Genomic DNA, 18,498 nt, shown 5'->3' on the forward strand with positions numbered 1-18,498 from the left:
CCATTCAAGGCCTTATATACCTTAATCAGATCACCGCGCAGATGCCTAGTCTCCAGCCCCTGCAATTTGCAGAATTTAAGCCTCTCTTGGTAAGAGGATCCCTTCATTCCCCTCACCAATCTTGTTGCCCTTCTCTGTACACGCTCAAGTAAATCTACATCCTTCCTGAAATGAGGCCTCCAGACCTGTACGCAGTACTCAAGGCATGGCCTGACCATTGCCTTATACAGAGGGATAATCACCTCCTTTTCCCTGCTAGCAAAATTCCTATATATCATTGACAAAACCCCATGACCTGCCCTGGCAGCCTGTCTGCATTGCTCAGAATTTAAAAACTATGTGAATATAGTTAAATATGGAAATCTACAGCTAATATAATTGCAATTTCCAACCTATGTAAATGAACAGATATTTAGATCTAACATAGGTTAAGAGGGCTTCATTCCTCTCTCTCATAAAGTCACTGATACGGAACAAAATGTTTGCCGGTCGTTTTACCTTTCTGTGATTGGTTTTTTGGTGAAATGAAAGGCGAAAATTACAGAGAAATAGTTGAAACGTTAATTGTAAATTATGGAATGCAGAATATCCGAAGAACCTTGTTATATTAGGATTACTTGCAAACAACCTCATCCACCCATGTGTGTTATATTCATACATTGCGTGTGTTCTCCGTAGGTCTGCCTATTTTCGTGAACAGAGTTTCTCAGAGAAAATATCTTGGTATTATAGCCTGAGACTGGGTAACTCAAGAGAAGAGTGAAAAAAAGCTCATAAAAGTTTCTGGCGTCATTGATGAGATTAAAATTCGCGCCTTTTTCACCTGCAGTGGGGATGATGATGACTATAACCATATGCTATCCGTGAGGATAATTCAAAAAATGTCAAAAAACTCCATTACCTGCATTTTCACCTGGAGTTTTTCAGAAGAAATCTGGGCGATGTTAATGCACAGCATCTGAAGAGAATTCTCCTGATCATATAATTAATGGAGAAGAGGTACTAAGGAAGGTGGGATGAAGCTATGATGGGGATTATAGCTAGGTCCGGAAGATGGTTACACTGACCAGAAAAGGGAGAGATTGAAATTTATATTATTAATGAAAGTTTTTGATTTATCCGAGCACAGTTTCTGTCTTTCAATTTGTGATTTTTTTTTCTTTTTATCTTATTTACTTGTAGAAAATTTTATTTCTCTATTCTTTACAGAAGTTAAACATTGTTAATGAAGCTGATATAATTATTATAACATATTTACTTTTCTTTCATTTTAGGGTTAACCATTGATGTTTTGGGAAAACTAATGGCATATTCGAAATCAGCATTTGAAAACATCAAGAAATACAGATAAACAGAAACTTTTGAAGATTTGTTACCTACGGTTAAATTTAAAATATGTGAGAAATTTCCAAATTAGCTTCGAGCACCTCTATCGGGTTTTATTGAAGCGTTGTTATGGGCATTTGTTCCTGCGCATTAAAACGCATTTATTTGTCGCATCAAAATTTATAATAATTCAAAATGAATTTAAAAAATTAAAAAAAGCACAATTTTATTAATAAATATACAAATTATATATTTTAATTATATGAAATAGTCTCACTGTTTTTTTTTTGTATTAAGATATATCATGATTTCTTATCTAGAAAGAAATAGTTCGCGCAATGTTACACAGAATCACACTTCCTAATACCTATAAAATTGGGAACACTGATAAGACATTCTCTTTCATAGAGACCGATGTAGGGTTTTTCACGTGGGAAGTGAAAAATATTTTAGTCTTATTTAAAAGTTGTATTTAACGTTAATAAAGGTAAAAAAAAAGTATAAAAGATAAAAAAGTACCAAAAAAATTGAAAAAGTTCCGAAAAATATAAATTTAACTAAAGAAACCATCCTCACAAAGACAAAGCCTTTCGAAAGGTTTGGCTACTTCTTTATTTGTGGAGTTACCAATCTCGCATTTAGGCTTAGTGTTATATCTGTTTGCTTGCTCTAATCCATGACAAGATGAATCCAAACGGCCCAAATTATCCTATTGCATCTCTGTACGTTGGCGATCTACATCCAGATGTCACCGAAGCAATGTTGTTCGAAAAATTTTCGACTGCTGGCCCTGTACTTTCAATACGTGTTTGCAGGGACATGATTACAAGACGTTCTCTTGGTTATGCATATGTTAATTTTCAGCAGCCAGCGGATGGTAAGTACAGTACCTACTTTTTTTTTTTTTTTCCTCCATTTTTTATTATTAAAAATATTGACACGTGGCATGGCATTTGGAATGCAGAAACAGTTTTCGAAATACTTTGTGTGCGTGTGCGCGCGCGCGCACCGTTGTACAAAAAAGTTATTTACATTTCAATACATAACCAACATGTTTTAATGCGAATGTGTGTTTTCGCGCTTAACACATAAGTATAGTGTACTACCATATCAGAAAAATATTGAGTAATTCCTGGCTCAAAGCTAAATTTTTTAGCCTTTGCCGCTTTATTCTTTCGATGATGCATTAAGTATATTATAATTAACCTATTACATATACATATTCCCAAAAATTTCATCTGCCAAAAAATGTTTGTTTTCAACTTCAAACTTACCAAGTAGCATACCTAAAAATGCAATTGCCTTAGTCATAGCAGAAAAAAAAAAAAAAATTGGCCTTCGCAAGTTGCCCTGGTATAGACTAATTTTGGACAATGGCGATGTCAAATTGGCTATTTTCCTTTTTTTTTTTTTAACAGACAAGTTGCTTCTTATTCCTTACGAATGGGGGTATTGACCCAGGCAGAGATTCAGTTAAGCATGGGCCAAATCTTGATTCTCAAGTGAAAATGAAATGCCACCATGGAACTTAATTTCTTTTAACAGTATAGGTAGTCTATTAATTCAAATGCAGTAGTTGGCATATTTTATTCAACAATCAATTTATTATCCAGTTAAATTAAGCATTTAAAAATATTCTTGATGCTCATGTTATTTTAGCCTTTAACAAACCACTTCAACTTAATTTGTTCATCTTTTCAAATAATTGATCCAGTCTTCTAAATTAACTCCAACTACTCACTTAAACAAAACCAGGTAGATGATTATTCTAACAATAAATTACATGAAAGACAACTGTACAAATTGGAGCAGTATGGTATTAAGGGTAAGTTGCTACAATGGATAAAAGGGTGGTTGAGTGAGAAAAGACAGTGGTAATCAATGGATGCTGCTCTTCATGGACTAATGTTATTAGTGGAGTTCCCCAGGGTTTTGGTTTTGGGACCACCATTGTTTTGTATATTTATCAATGATATTGAAGAAAGTATAACAGGCTTATGTCCAAGTATGCAGATGATACCAAGGTTGGTAGGGTTGTTAGTGACAGTGTTACTGCAACAGAATCTAGAAGAGTTGGACAGATGGGCTGAGAAAGGGTAACTGAAGGTTAACATTGACAAATGCAAAGTACTTCATATAGGTAGAAGTAACCCCAGAGAAATGTACCATCTGTGTGGTACTACACTTAGGGTGGTAGAAAATGAAAAAGACCTGGAAGTAATTGTGCAATCAGATGTGAAGTTTTCTGAGCAGTGGAGACAGGCTGCCAGACAGGTCATGGGGTATTGTCAATGATATATAGGAATTTTGCGTTGAGAAAAGGTATAAGGCAATGGTCAAGCCACACCTTGAGTACTGCGTACAAGTCTGGAGGCCTCATTATAAGAAGGCTGTAGAGTTGCTTGAGGTAGTACAGAGAAGGGCAACAAGATTGGTGAGGGGAATGAAGGGGTCCTCTTACCTAGAAAGGATTAAATTCTGAAAATTTCAGTGGTTGGAGATTAGGTACCTGTAAGATTATCTGATTGAGGTGTATAATGCCTTGAATGGGTTGAGCATGCTGAATTCTGATGGGATTCTTCCTCTTGCTCAGATTATGAACCCAAGAGGGAGCATAAATTCAAATTGAGGAAAGACAGTTGTAGAATAGATGTGTGGAGATTTATCATTAGCCTGCGGGTGGTTAATTGCCGAAACAAACTTCCATCTGTCATTGTGGAACTAGACACTTTTAGAGGGAATGGATATGTGAAATTATTTTTTTTTTATAATTTTTTTTTGATGATACATCATCTGTAGTACATTACCAAACAATAAATAATCGTAATAAAATATGTATTTTATTACGTAATAAAATATTGCTAATGCTTTTGCTTCTATCGTAAGCAAACTTGTTTTTTGTTTGATTTTCTATCCAAACAGATGACAGCCGTTCCATCTCTTCCAATTCTTTGTAAGAAAGCAAGCTCATACGCTTGCTTTCTTACATCACATGCCTCCATTACTACTATTACATCAAATGTCTGCTCATTTATCAACCTTCAACCATCCTCTTACAATTACATTTATCCTGCTGTGTTATACAAGAATGGGTAGGCATGCTATTTAAAGGCTTAAACACTTCAGTCAGGTCTCTTTGCAGGTACATTTAGTCTTCGTATAGCACAATAGTTGTTCCTAGAAACCCTAGAAACCCTCGTGCAATATAAACAACAGGCCTATGGGAAAAATAGGGTTAGGTGCCGACCACCCAAGATTGAACACACATTTGTAACCAAAACATTACCAAACATTAAATAATCGTAATAAAATATGTATTTTATTACGTAATAAAATATTGCTAATGCTTTTGCTTCTATTGTAAGCAAACTTGTTTTTTGTTTGATTTTCTATCCAAACAGATGACAGCCGTTCCATCTCTTCCAATTCTTTGTGTCTTAATCTAATGATTTTAATTACACTTTGAGTTGTTCCTGCTATGAAAGTTTTTATTTTCTCTGCATTCTTTGTGATTCTTGGCGTTGCCTCATTTAGGTCTGTAGCACGTGCAGTATCACATGGTTTTTCATTTCGCTCAAAGAGTTTCACAATTTCATATTTTTTCTCTATCGACAGAAGCGGACTGGCCATAAGCCTTACCGGGGAAACCCCGGTGGGCCAGAGGCCAGAAGTGTGATTTTGGCCATAAACCATAGTATGAGTCTACTATAAATTTTCCTGGGTAAGAATTTTTGACCCAGTCCGCCTCTGTTTATCGATATTGCTTTTCTTTTTCTCTCCGAATCTGTAGTGTCTTCACCCGGACGCTTCCTTTTCACACCTTTTAAGTATTTTACTCATTTTTAGGGAATAAAGCACAATTACAAAATGAGGAGGCACACTTGATTGACATTCAAAGCTGTGCGCGTGTAGCAGCTGAATAAAGAACACCGTAAAGGCAGAGACAACTCTTAACACCTCACTAGCTTACGTTTTACTAAAGCACATTTCTGGGGGTTACTACCATAAAACAAAAACAATTTTCACTTGCGTTCCTGCTAGTGGAATCTGTTATAAACTGGTAGTAAACTCTAATTGCATTTGCGATAATACCGATAGCTGGAATTTTACGCTATTATGGTGAAATGTGTTTCCCCCTTCACTGATATAAAAAAACAAATACATTTTCAGAGTCTTTTCTTAATTTCTATCGTGTTGCGTTCTGTTGGGGTGATTCTGCGTTCGACTGCCATTTCTTGTAAACACAAAGGCGAATCGTGCATAAACGAATTCGGTTTGTGTTATATAATATATCGTTCCCCTATTTATAAATCGTGTATGATCGAATTCGTGTAGTGTAAACACATGTTATACGAGGACTGACTGTACCTGGTATCTAGATATGTATAATCTTGCTGCCTCTACTCTGCCATTCAGTGACTGGAGAGAGTCAGAGTAGTGTGTGTATGTGGGATGGGGGCATTGTTGAGACCACGTTATGTCATGAGCTGGGTATATTCTTGTTTGCCCTATCCAAAATTTCATTTCTTCATACAGCATGTCCTTGCCACCTTTTCTTACTTCTGAATACACCATGAATTGTCAAGATAATAGAACTCATCTGCAAAAAGATCTAAACTTCACAAACACTTCCTTGTACATTTCACAAATATGTAGTCTCAATTCTAATCTCAATGATTTCCATCTTAGTCTGCCAAACCCCATGTCCTTTTTCTGACAATCCCAGTTATTGGTTGATTCAACCACTGCTCATCTCAGTCGTCTGAATCATTCAATGTATGATTCCTTTTGCTTCATAGGTAGTACTTGTGCATATGTCTATTCTGATAAGTCTCTGTCAGAGACAGTAATTTGGAATCCCCTGTTTTCGATCTTCTCTGGCTTAAAATTCTCGCTGTCTCCACCACATTCTGTCATTCATCTGTTGCCTCTATCGTTCTCTGAATTCCACTGATCACTTAACTCTTTGAAACTTGACTTTCTCCATTCCAACTTTCCTAACAGTGTAGTAATTTTTCTTGGTGATTTTAGTGTTTGCAACAACAGCTTGCTTCTGTTTTCTAGTCACACGGACCCAACTGGTGGAGATTCTCAGGTTTTTGCAATTACTAATGACCTCGCTCATATTGTTGATTTACCTGCCAGAATTCCATACAATACAGTCAACATGCTTGATCTTTTTCTCACAAACGAATCGAAGGACATGGTTAAAATGAGTGGTCCTCTAGGCACCTCAGATCACAACTTCGTGACGGTCTCTTTGCCATTCTCAACATCGTGTTTGGTATTACAAGAATACAAAATGGGATGATCTGTGAGACTTTTTTTATTTTCCCTGGTCAGATTACTATCTCAAATCTTCTGATGTCAGCATTTGCTCAGATTGTGTCAGTGAAATTATTCTTGTAGGTATGAAACCCTTTATTCCATGCTCTACCTTAAAATCTTGTCCATCTAAACCTTGGTTTTCCAATAATAATGTTAAGGCTGTTCAAGAGAAGAATGTTGCATATCGTAATTGGCTTGTATCCAAATCTCCAGGTTCAGTTTCTCCCTAGACCAAAGCTCACAACAGTTGTAAATCGGTTATCAGTTAGTCTTAACTAGATTTCGAACAAGCTGAGTAGAAAATGTGCTTCCTGTCCAAATGGTGGTTGAGCGTTCTGGCCTCTTGCCAAAGCTACTGATGGTATTTCTCTTAAAACCTGTGTTCCTGAACTTACTGTTTTGTGTTGCCTTTTTCACTTTCTTATTCCAAAGGTGTTTTCTTTCTGCTTGGAAATTTGCTCATACCCAGCCAGTTCCTAAATATGATGAAAAATCTCTCCCATCCAATTATCATCCCTTTGCACTTATTTCTACTCTCCCTAAAGTAATGGAGAAATCAATTAACTGCCAACTCCTAAACTATCCAGAAACCTAACTGATCAATTATCACCAGTATGGATTCCATGAGTGTCAATCCACTGGTGGTGTTCTGGCTTATGTTATATATGGACATATTCAGTGGAAACGTTTGAAACTCAAGCAGTTGCTCCTGACATTTCAAAGGTTTCTTGATTGTGTTTGGCATAATGGTCTTATAAATAAGCTTCCATCTTATGGTTTGGCAATTTTTTTTTAATTGGATATCCAGTTTTCCCTCTGACTGCTCACTGTGGGTGATGGCAGATGGCTGTCTCCTAACGTCTACACTAATGCTGGTATTCTCCAAGGTTCAGTTGAGAAACCTTGCCCTGCACAAACAGCTACAACTTCTTGAATATCCACTACCAATTTCTTAGATGCTGATCTCCATGTAATTCTCCACTGGGGCCAAGAAAATAGTTGATTTTAATTTTTTTTAAAACAATCTTGTCTTATCTCGCAAAAATAATTCTTCTGTTCCTACACCTATCTTTGAGACTCTGGTTTCTAGGCAAGGTCATATATCTCTATTTGGGATTAACCTGATTTCTAATCTTTCTTGGCATAAGCACATTACAAACATTGCATCCTCTGCATTTAAAAAAAACTGGGTTTTCTTTTTTGGTCATGGTGTTACTTTTTCTTCTAACAAGCTATTCACACTGTACAAATCGCAAATCCACTACCATGGAATATTGTTCCCACATCTGGGGCGGTACCCCTAAAACCTCTTCTCAGGCTTCTAGATTCCATTGAAAAAGAGGACAGCTAGGTTAACTAATGACTCATCTCTAGTAGATTCTCTTTGCACTGTTTCATAGACATCCTGTTTCTGTTGCATGCTTTTTCTATAGACACTTCTGTGGGTACTGTTCTTCTGAATTTGCTTTTATAATTCTCACTCTTCCAAAGCAATCTTACAGGCTCCGAAAAAACAATGTGTTTGCCTTTTTATTTACCTAATTGTTATTTTATATTGTACTTTATACGTAGTCTTATAGTTATTGTTACGCTGGTTATTTTTAATTTAGATAGAGCTTTTGTAGATTACTACTTAATATACGTAAAAATGTTATTTCGGTCGAATCTTGCAGCCATTGTTTTTTGTATAGAGTAGTAGGGAATTCAAATTTAATTGTGGTAACTAGGCAGCTCTATAGTATAATTATATAGCATAATACGCATCACTGCATTTAGGATTCTATTAGATAGCGTAGTATTGACAATTAATTAATTAAATTTATTGATCTTATTAATTTAAAATATCATACCCCAGACTAGAGCAGCAAAGCAACGGGCACACAAAGTGGCAGGAGTGCTGCTCCTCGGGAGAGAACTGAGGGGGCCAATTCTCCAACACATCACAGCCTAAAAAAATGTGCAACTTGTGAAATGTTTTCCGTACACATTGGCACCAATGACATTAAGAGTAGGAGATCTGCAGTTTTACTTAACAAGTACAGGTCAATGTTGCAAGAAAGTTGTGAATTAGGATTAAACTTGAAAGTGTCTGGAATTCTGCCCAGACACAATAGGAGGGAGTATATGATGAGAGCTTTGTCAATCAATTCGGCCCTGGAGGGAATGTGCAAGGGGTAGAATTTTTTTTTTTTTTTCAGATGGTCTGTGCTTGTTAACAGGAGAGACTGCTTCTACAGGGATGGAATACACTTAAATAGAAAGGGTGCAAGAATATTTGCTGATGCTATCGAGGCATTGTTAGTTGGGTTGGAAAACTGCTAGCTTGGGGGGGGGATTTGCAGACTAAAAGGTTAAAAGTAGCTGCAGGCAGAGGTGAAGGTGATTCTTGCACAACTTCTATTGGAATAAGTAGCGACCTGGAGCGAGGGGTGCTGGGGGTTTCAAGGACTGGTGGCAGTCATCATGGGGCAGATGGGTATATGGGATGTGTTAGGGTAACTAATAAGGATAGGTACATGCATACCAATGCTAGAAGTATAGTAAATAAATTTGAAGTGTTGGTCAAGACATCAAAGGTGGATATTGTTGGGATAGCAGAGACGTGGTGTCACACAGATATAAGGAATGCAGAACTGGAATTTGGGAGTACAATGTGTACAGACAGGATAGGAAGGGAGGAGGTTATGCTGTTAATTAAGAAAAACATGAAATCAAAAGAAGTGCATCCAGTTGATATAGATGAACAGTGCACTGTTGAGTCAGTTTGGTGTGACATAAGCACTGAAAGCAAAAATAAGAGTAGGAGTGTTATAGGCTTAATGACTCCAATGACTATAACTCATTGGAGTCAATTAAGCCTATAACAATTGTACAGAGAAATAGTGGGCTAGTAAATCAATGTCTTATAATGGGGGATTTTAACTCCCCAGATATTGACTGGAACTTGTGGGTTGGTCACTCACACACTAGTAAGACTTTTGTGGATTTATTGGATGATTGTTTTCTGCAGCAGCAGCATGTTCGAGAGGCAATCAGAGAGAATAATACTCTTGATCTGGTTATCAGCAGTGATCATTCGTGTATTAAGAATTTATAGATAAAGGAACCGCTAGGTGGCTGTGATCACAGTGTACTGATGTGGGTACTTAAAGATATAATTACCATCAGGGGTAAAGGAAAGGGTTTTTGCTTCCGTGATGGTGAGTACAGTGGTCTCAGACAGTTTTTAAATTCTGTACAGTGGGATCAACTGACAATGTTACCAACAGTAAATTCTAAGGGAAGCATTCAAGGAATTAATTGTGGATGCTACAAAAAGTTTCATACCTATTAAGAAATATTGTTCAAGGTTTAGGCCTAAATGGTTATCAAATGAACTAATGAGACTCGTGACAGAGAAGAAAAATGCTTGGGATGCATATAAATTATCAGGCAAAGGCAGATTATGAGAAATCTTTGGCAGAAGATGCTAAGAAAAACAGCAAGGATTTCTTTACTTATATAAACTCTAAAAGGAAGGGGATGAATCTGATTGGTGCACTTGATATCGATGGTTCGACTGTTGATGATCCTGCTCAGATAGCAAACAAACTGAATGAGTATTTTGCATCTACATTCACACATGAGGAGTTATTAAGGTTTAAAATGGCAGAAGGTTATCAAATTGTAGCTGGGTGCTTAATGATTTTGTAATAACTGAGAGCAAAGTGGGGAAGAAATTGTTGAAGTTAAAACATAAAGGCACCTGAGGTGGATGGGATCTATCCAGTTATATTAAAGGAGGTGGCAAAGCAACTAAGCAAACCCTTAGCTATAATTATGAGAGCATCCTTGGACTCAAGGGAGGTCCGCACGGACTGGAGATGTGCAAATTAAAATCTTTTTAAAATCCGTTTATTAAAAAATAGCAAGTGTTTTCTTTCACCCCTTATACACAGCCGACCGGCTAGAAGGGGTTGAAATGTAGCCGTTACATTTCTAGCCGACCGGCTAGAAATGTAACCTCAATTCACAAAGGGTAATCGAAGGGTCACACAAGTAATTACAGACCAGTTATTTTAACTTCTGTTCTGGGTAAAATAATGGAGTCACTGGTTAAATATGCATTGCAGGATCATCTAGACAAGACTGCAGCAATAATTCAGACACAGCATGGGTTTGTTAAGGGAAAGTTTTGTCTGACAAATTTGATAGAATATTATGTGGTTACAAAGGAACTAGATGCAAAAAATTTTGATATCATATATTTGGATTTCAGGAAAGCTTTTGACACTGTTGTGCATGGAAGACTATTGTACAAATTGGAGCAGAATGGTATTAAGGGTAAGTTGCTACAAAAATGATAAAAGGATGGTTAAGTGGGAGAAGACAGAGGGTGGTAATTAGGGCTTGCAAACCGGGTTTATAAACCGGTTAAACCCGGTTTTCATATTGCGTTGTTAAAACCGAAACCGAGCTTCTAAAACCGGATTCGAATATTTTTTTTAGTTAGCCCTCGAATATAGTTTTTTGTTGCGCACATTTTCTTTTGTTTGTTCGTTTGTCTGGATCGTTCAACTGCTTTATGTTTTAAACATGTTTTTTTATTTTATTTTATGTTTAGGTATGAATCTCATGGGCAAGTGGCCCAAATCTAGGAGCGGGACCTTTTATCTTCCCACCTGTATCATGGCACGATGCAGGTGTACTCATTTACGACTGATTCGGACCGATAGCGTAAAAGAAAATGCTCAACATTTCTCCGTTCCATCTATCTTGTTCGCCAGGCAAGTTACGGAACGCGCCTTATTGATGGTTACCCACTAGAAACAGATTCGCTGAATATTGCATCAAATTTCAATCGTAGAAAGTTTTTTTTTTTCTTCTTTATTCCTATTAAATTTGCGATCAAATGTGCTCCAAAAAGCAACTTCACCAAATTTAGCTTTTATGTAATTTTGAAAATACAATAGATTTAATTGGGGGGAAAAATTGCAAGTAAATAAATAAAAAATTTCTCTCGTGAAAATTTTGAAACTTGCCTCGTTTAGATCTTCATTCAGTGCTTGCGGGAGTGACTCATAGTATTGTGTTATCTTCAATATTTTGATTTAAAATTGTCGGTGATATAAATTCCTACTAATTAGTATTTATTACTCTTAATATGTCTAAGATGAAATCAAATGTATGGAATTATTTTGCTCGAAAAAGCAAAGATGAAGCACAATGTTCGAAATGTTAGAAGATAATGAAGTCGTCTGGAGGATCTACATCATCTTTGATGTTGCATTTAAAGAAAATGCATCAGATTGACATTAAACAAGATAACGGTGAACCTCCCGTAAAAATGGTAAGAACATTAAAAAAACTTTATCGTTAAAAAATCTATGGAAGAAGAGATTTCAAAATTAGCTGCTTTAGATGGATTTTCTTTTAATTCAATTGCCAAGAGTGAGTTTATACAGTGAAGCCTTCACCTTTAGAGAAATAAATACGATAAATTACCACCAGCCTCAGTGAATGGAATTAAAAATATGGTTCTGAATTATTATAAAACTAAGAAAGAACTCATTCAGCATTTCGAAAATTCATTGGTTTTGGGTGCACGGTATTCATTGCCTCTAGACGAATATACGTCTATACAAAATAAAAGGTATATGAATATAAATGTGCATTCAAAAGACAATCATTGGTCGTTAGGTCTTATTGAGATTAATGGTTCACTTGATAACAGAAGAACTGAGCAAATTGTGAATGGACACTTGAAGGAATTTGGCTTGAATTTGGATGAGGATATTGTTGCCTGCACCACCGATGGAGCAGCAATGATGATTAAGTTTGGCAAGTAAATTACGCCTAATCATCAACGATGTATACATCTGTCAGTTATAGATGTACTTTATGAAAAAGCAATCAATTATGGTGCCAGTCTCTGAATGTCTCCCAAAGACAATGAAGAAAATGAAAATAATGAAGAAAGTAGTGATGATGAAGAAGTTGAAGAAAGACAGCAAGGCATGCTTTATCAAACCGACTTTACCGATGAGCTCATTTATTTCTTCAATCCAGTGGCCAATATTGCACAAACTATTAACAAATTCAGAAAAATTTGGAAGCTTTTTCGAAAATTGCCTACCAAAAATGATATATTACAAAATTTTGTTAAAGCAAAATTTAATGGGAAAGAATATAAACTTATTAGATTGCAAGACTAGATGGGATAGCACATTCTATATGATTGAGAGATTTTGGAAATTGAAAAATTGCATTCCAAATGCTGTGTGCAGTACTGTCAATTGAAGCTGTGTCTGACGATGACTGGAAAACACTTGAATTGCTACATGAAACTTTGCGACCAGTTGAAATGATTCTGAAGGCTATAACCTCAGAAGATACAGATTTACTTAAAGCAGAGTCTTCAATAGAATTTCTGCTTGATACAGCAGAAAACCCATTTGCTTTAAAGTTTCACCAAAGCCTTTTGCAGCGTTACAATGCAAGATGAAATTGCCCAACTGTGGCTTTGCTGAGCTATCTACACGACCCCAAAAAGTTTAGGAAAGAAGATTCAGGTTCAAAAACTTTTTTGATTTTCCAAGTAAGCAAGTTTTTAAAAAGCATGCTGAAGAGATTTATCAGAGATTATTTGCAAAACATTCCGAAGGAGTCTTAGCGTTGAATGAAGAAACTGAAAATAAACGAACTGTTCTTATAGAAGAAAACAAAGACTCGTCTAGTTCCGGTGTTGGAGATACACTCATGCGAGAATATGATAGTGTAATAAAGAGATTAACTGAAGAGCCTTCAAAATATCCGAGTGAATTGGAAATCAGCAAAGAATTTAAAATTTTGGGGGCAACTAGCAGTAGAAGTGAAAAGCTGGAGAAAGTTTATAGAGCACTGCTGACCATTAAACCAACAAGTGTCCAATCTGAGAGTGTCTCTTTAACACAAAAATAAGGTCAAGTCTATCAGGAAAAATGATTAATATACTGTTTTTTTTAACGATCATTTTCAGAAAAAAGCTGAGCAATAAATTGTAAAGTATTTTACAAATACTTTAAGCTGTTATTTTTTTCACATTATTTTTATTTATTTATTATTATTATTACAGGGCTTATTTTTTTGTTTACTATATGAGAAGATAGTTTTTATTCAAAGGATTTGAATACAACTTGTAATTTTGTATAATCTCAAGCTGGTTACTTTTTTTGGAGCATTTCAATTTTTTTTATTTTTTTTTACTTTATGAGGTGATAGATTTTGTTTAAAAGATTTGATTAAGATTTATACAATCTACCCAAGATAAAATAAATACCTGTGTTATAAGCTTTTAATTATTTTCCCTAAGTCTGAGAAAATCGGTTTTAAAACCAATTTTATGAGTAAACTCGGTTTTGAAATTTCTCGGTTTTATGCAAGCCCTAGTGGTAATTAATGGGTGTTGCTCTTCGTGGACTAATGTTATTAGTGGAGTCCCACGGGGTTCGGTGTTGGGTCCTCTGTTGTTTTGTATATTTATCAATGATATTGATGAAGTTATATCAGGCTTAGTGTTGAAGTTTGCAGATGATACAAAGGTTGGCAGGGTTGTTAATGACAGTAATGGCAGTGTGCTACTGCAACAGGATCTAGATAATTTGGGCAGATGGGCTAAGAAGTGGCAACTGAAGTTTAACCTTGACAAATGCAAAATACTGTATATGGGTAGAAGTAGCCCCGGAGAAACGTATCAACTGTGTGGTACTACACTTAAGGTGGTAGAAAATGAAAAAGATCTGGGAATAATTGTGCAGTCAGATGTGAAGTTTTCTGAGCAATGCAGACAGGCTGCCAGGGCAGGTCATGGGGTTTTGTCAATGATATTTAGGAATTTTGTTAGCAGGGAAAAGGAGGTGATAGTCCCTCTGTATAAGGCAATGGTCAGGCCACGCCGTGAGTACTGCATACAGGTCTGGAGGCTTCATTTAGGAAGGATGTAGATTTGCTTGAGTGTGTACAGAGAAGGGCAACAAGATTGGTGAGGGGAATGAAGGGATCCTCTTACCAAGAGAGAGGCTTAAGTTCTGCAAATTGCAGCAGCTGGAGACTAGGCACCTGCGTGGTGATCTGATTGAGGTGTATAAGGCTTGAATGGATTGAGCACGCTGAATTCTGATGGGATCCTTCGACTTGTTCAGATTACGAACCTAAGGGGGCATAAATTCAAATTAAGAAAAGACAGATGTAGAATAGATGTGTGGAAATTTGCTTTTAGCCAGTGGGTGGTTAATTGCTGGTACAAACTTCCATCTGGTGTTGTGAAAGTTGATAGGTTAAATAAATTTAAGGATAAACTGGACAGGCATTTGGAGGGAATGGTGCGTTTTTTTGGCTAATGCTGCATAAGCTCATACACTTGCTTTCTTGCATCACATGCCACTACTACTATCTGAACACCTGGAGACACCAGTCAACATCCTTTTACTATCCAACTTCAGACTCAGAACCAACTTTTCTTCCTCAATTATTTGTTCAACTTCTGTTTTTCTGGCATAATCTTTCTTATATATTTCTTGATAATTGCAATCTACATAAGTTCTAGTTTAATATCAACAAGTGTCTTCTTTCATATTCTCAACCTTGAAGCCATGCAAGGTACTAAGTACTACAGATTCCAATACTCCTTGTTTTGGGTTTTCATAAAAAAAAAAAGTTTAATTTACAGAGCTGAAGTCTTGATAAGAGTATCCTTTTGTGTCCATGACTGATCTTGTTGCTTTTCATTGTACGTGTTTCAGTTGATATACTTCCTTTTCCGAATGAGGTTTCTAAACCTGTATGTAGTACTCTACAAAGGGTACTAGGAAAGTTTTTTGCAATACAGCTTTGTTTATTTAATTTTTTCAAAGTAATTTCCTCTACATTCAATACACCTCTCCATCCTCCGAAACCAATCTTTAAACCAGTTCTGCCAAGTTTCACTAGGGAGTAAAGCACACTCATTGTCCCAAGCCCGTAGAAGGTCCTCATCTCTGGAAAACTGCCTCCCTTTTAGCTTCATTTTCACATGCGGGAACAGTGCAAAGTCGCAGGGAGCAAGGTCTGGACTGTAGGGAGGGTGCTCGAGAAGTTTCAGTCCTGTCGTGGTCAAATATTCGGTGCAGGCTTTGGCGCGGTGAGCTGGAGCATTTTCTTGATGGAGGTACCAGGTGTCCATTCTTGACTTTGGCCGCAGGTTCTTCATAGATCCAATGACTTTAGGCAGGCATTGTTCAGTATACCACTTAGCTGTGACTGTCTTCTGCGTGTCCAAAACGGCATGTTCCACAATTCCACTCGATTTGAAAAATACAGCTATCATTTTCTTTACAGATCGGGATTTTCTGACAATTACGGGTGTGTCGTCATCATTAAAGACCCAAACTTTGTTTTGAGCCTTGGTCGGCAGATCGTAATAGTACAGCCAAGTCTCGTCACCTGTCACGATGTTGTTCACATACCGAGATTGTCCCTTATCAAACTTTTTTAATATCTCCCGGCACCAAGTCACACATCGTGTCATCTGCTCTTCAGTCAGTTGATGCGGCACCCAGAGAGAACAAAGTTTCTTCACGTGCAAATGATCTTGCAGAATCGAATGAATTGCTGGTGCATTTAGGCCCAAAGTATCCTCCATCTGTTGGTAGGTCACTCGCCTGTTTTCATCAAGCATTTTCCTCACAGCAGTAACGTTTTCCTCCGTAAGTGACGTTCGTGGCCTTCCCGGCCTCTCAGAATCCTCCAGAGTGAAATTTCCCCTTTGGAATTCTCTATACCACCTGAATATCGTTGTACGATGTGGACAATCATCATCTAGTGCAAGAGTCATTTCTTCTAAGCACTGGTCTATGGTTAAACCACGCACGAAATTATACCGCAAAACTGTCCTTATCTCATTTCGTGACCACGATGCCATCGCAAGCACTTTACACTCTCACTACTAATGAATAACTGAGCCCATCGACTTGGCGCGGCGGCTACTATGCACGTATGAACATGTCTCAACATGCAGCAACAAGCAGCTTCCTGTGATTCATTGTTGCATCATATTGCAAAACTTTCCTAGTACCCTTTGTATATCTAACTGAACTATTGCCTATACCTGTGGTTGTCAGACTTTGAGCCCACGCCTCTTGTTCTGTAAAATTTTTGCAGTGCCTCCCTTCAAGTAAAACATGTATACTTGTGCAATTTTTTATTTTTAATATGTTAAAACAATTAATACAATGAAATACTTTGGATATTTTATTCTTAAAAAAACATTAATGCAATGTTTGGGCTTGCTTTTTATTGCATAATTCATCAAATCTAGGTGTCATTTTTGAAATGACAACATTTCTTTTTCAACATTTAATTTTGATCTGTATTTAGATTGACTGCCAATGCCAAAAATTCAACTTCACAAAGGTAAGAACTTGCAAATGGCACTAGTATTTGCAAAGCTTTATTGCTACATTCTGGGTATTTGTATTTTGCCAAAATTCATATAAAGATAACAAAAACTTTGTTTTCATTGTGTGAGGTCTGATGTGAGATCAATAAATTGTTCTTCGACAGTAGATAAATTTGATGGGGACCTTGTATGAGGGATCTCTAATCCATATGTATGCTCTAAAGTTTTCTGTAAAATATTTCTCTAAGTGTAGTAGATATCTAATAGTAAAAAAAAAAACAAAATCACTCTTAATACATTTTTAATATTTGCCGTGGAAATCTTAAGTAAACTATTACATCGTCTCCGATGCCCCTGGTAAATTATGTGCATCGCAAAGCCCTCCCCAGGGTGTTGTGACGCAGTTTGATAACTGCTAGTCTATACAGTAGAATAATTATGTATAATATATATATGTCCCAGTAGCAAAATTCCTGCATATGAATGGCAGAACCACATGAGCTGTCCAGCAGTTTGTTTGCACTGCTCAGAGAATTACGTTGGATTCTGCATTTAGCCCTATATCTTTTTTCTTATACCACTTCCTCAAGTTTGGTACCACCCATATATGTTCTGGGGTTACTCTTACCCAAATGCAGTAGTTTGCATTTATGACTGTTAAACTCCAGTAGCCATTTTTCTGCTTAGTTTGTCTGGATCAGGGGTGTCCCATGACACACATGCCACTTGTGACTCGCCTCCTGATATGAAAGTATATATGAAAAGTAGGCAGCCAGTTGGGAAAAAATCAGAAATGAAGTTAAATGCATATAGCAGAGCTTTCCAAATTGTGGCTTTCACTCATATCCTTTTACTGCATATATTGATATAACTGAGTGAATAAAATACCATTATTAATACTCAAATTATGACTTTCACTTGACTTATGAATGTGACCACTGAAAATTGGCTGCAGTGAACCACTCGATGGCCATTGAAAATGGACAATAGTAAACATGTCTTACTGCCAATTTACCATTGCATAACCATTACTTGCAGGTTTATCAATTCTTTTTTTTTTTGGAAAAGAGATTAAATTGCAAGCCTTTAAGTACCTATTGATTCACCCTTTGATCCTCCCTTTTGATTAGGAGATGCATTTGCATATCTTTAGACTGCAAGGCTTTCTCCTGAATCAAAGGATGCTCTTATTATAGCCATAGATTTAATGACCTCTTTTGCATCTTTGTTTAATATAATTGAATAGATTCAATCAGTGCTAGGTGTTTTATTCGCTTTTAGCAGCAACAATTTGCTCTGTTTTACTCCCTGCTATTATAAAATCATTTTAACTCGCACCCAGCATTAGCTTCTTCACATGTTGATTACAGATTGCTAATTAGCTTCTTCTAACCCACACTCTTAGAACTTGAAAAAGTTCTAAGAGTTCTAGTTTCACCAAACTGTAGATG

At 36.6% G+C, this 18,498-nt stretch overlaps 1 protein-coding gene across 1 annotated transcript in view; it reads left to right on the forward strand.

Annotated features, from left to right (window-relative positions):
* The first annotated feature begins 1,726 nt into the window (after positions 1–1,726).
* Positions 1,727–18,498, forward strand: part of pAbp (poly(A) binding protein) — a 108,607-nt gene continuing 91,835 nt past the window's right edge. The window contains exon 1 of the mRNA XM_090385671.1: positions 1,727–2,203. Within this exon, the coding sequence (XP_090241797.1) occupies positions 2,011–2,203 (193 nt within the window). The 5' untranslated portion in view covers positions 1,727–2,010. The remainder of the gene's footprint in view (positions 2,204–18,498) is intronic.

The sequence above is a fragment of the Mastigoproctus giganteus genome, chromosome 12 (genome assembly GCF_048544385.1).
Source record: "Mastigoproctus giganteus isolate SK-2022 chromosome 12, ASM4854438v1, whole genome shotgun sequence".
Lineage (NCBI taxonomy): Eukaryota > Metazoa > Arthropoda > Arachnida > Uropygi > Thelyphonidae > Mastigoproctus > Mastigoproctus giganteus.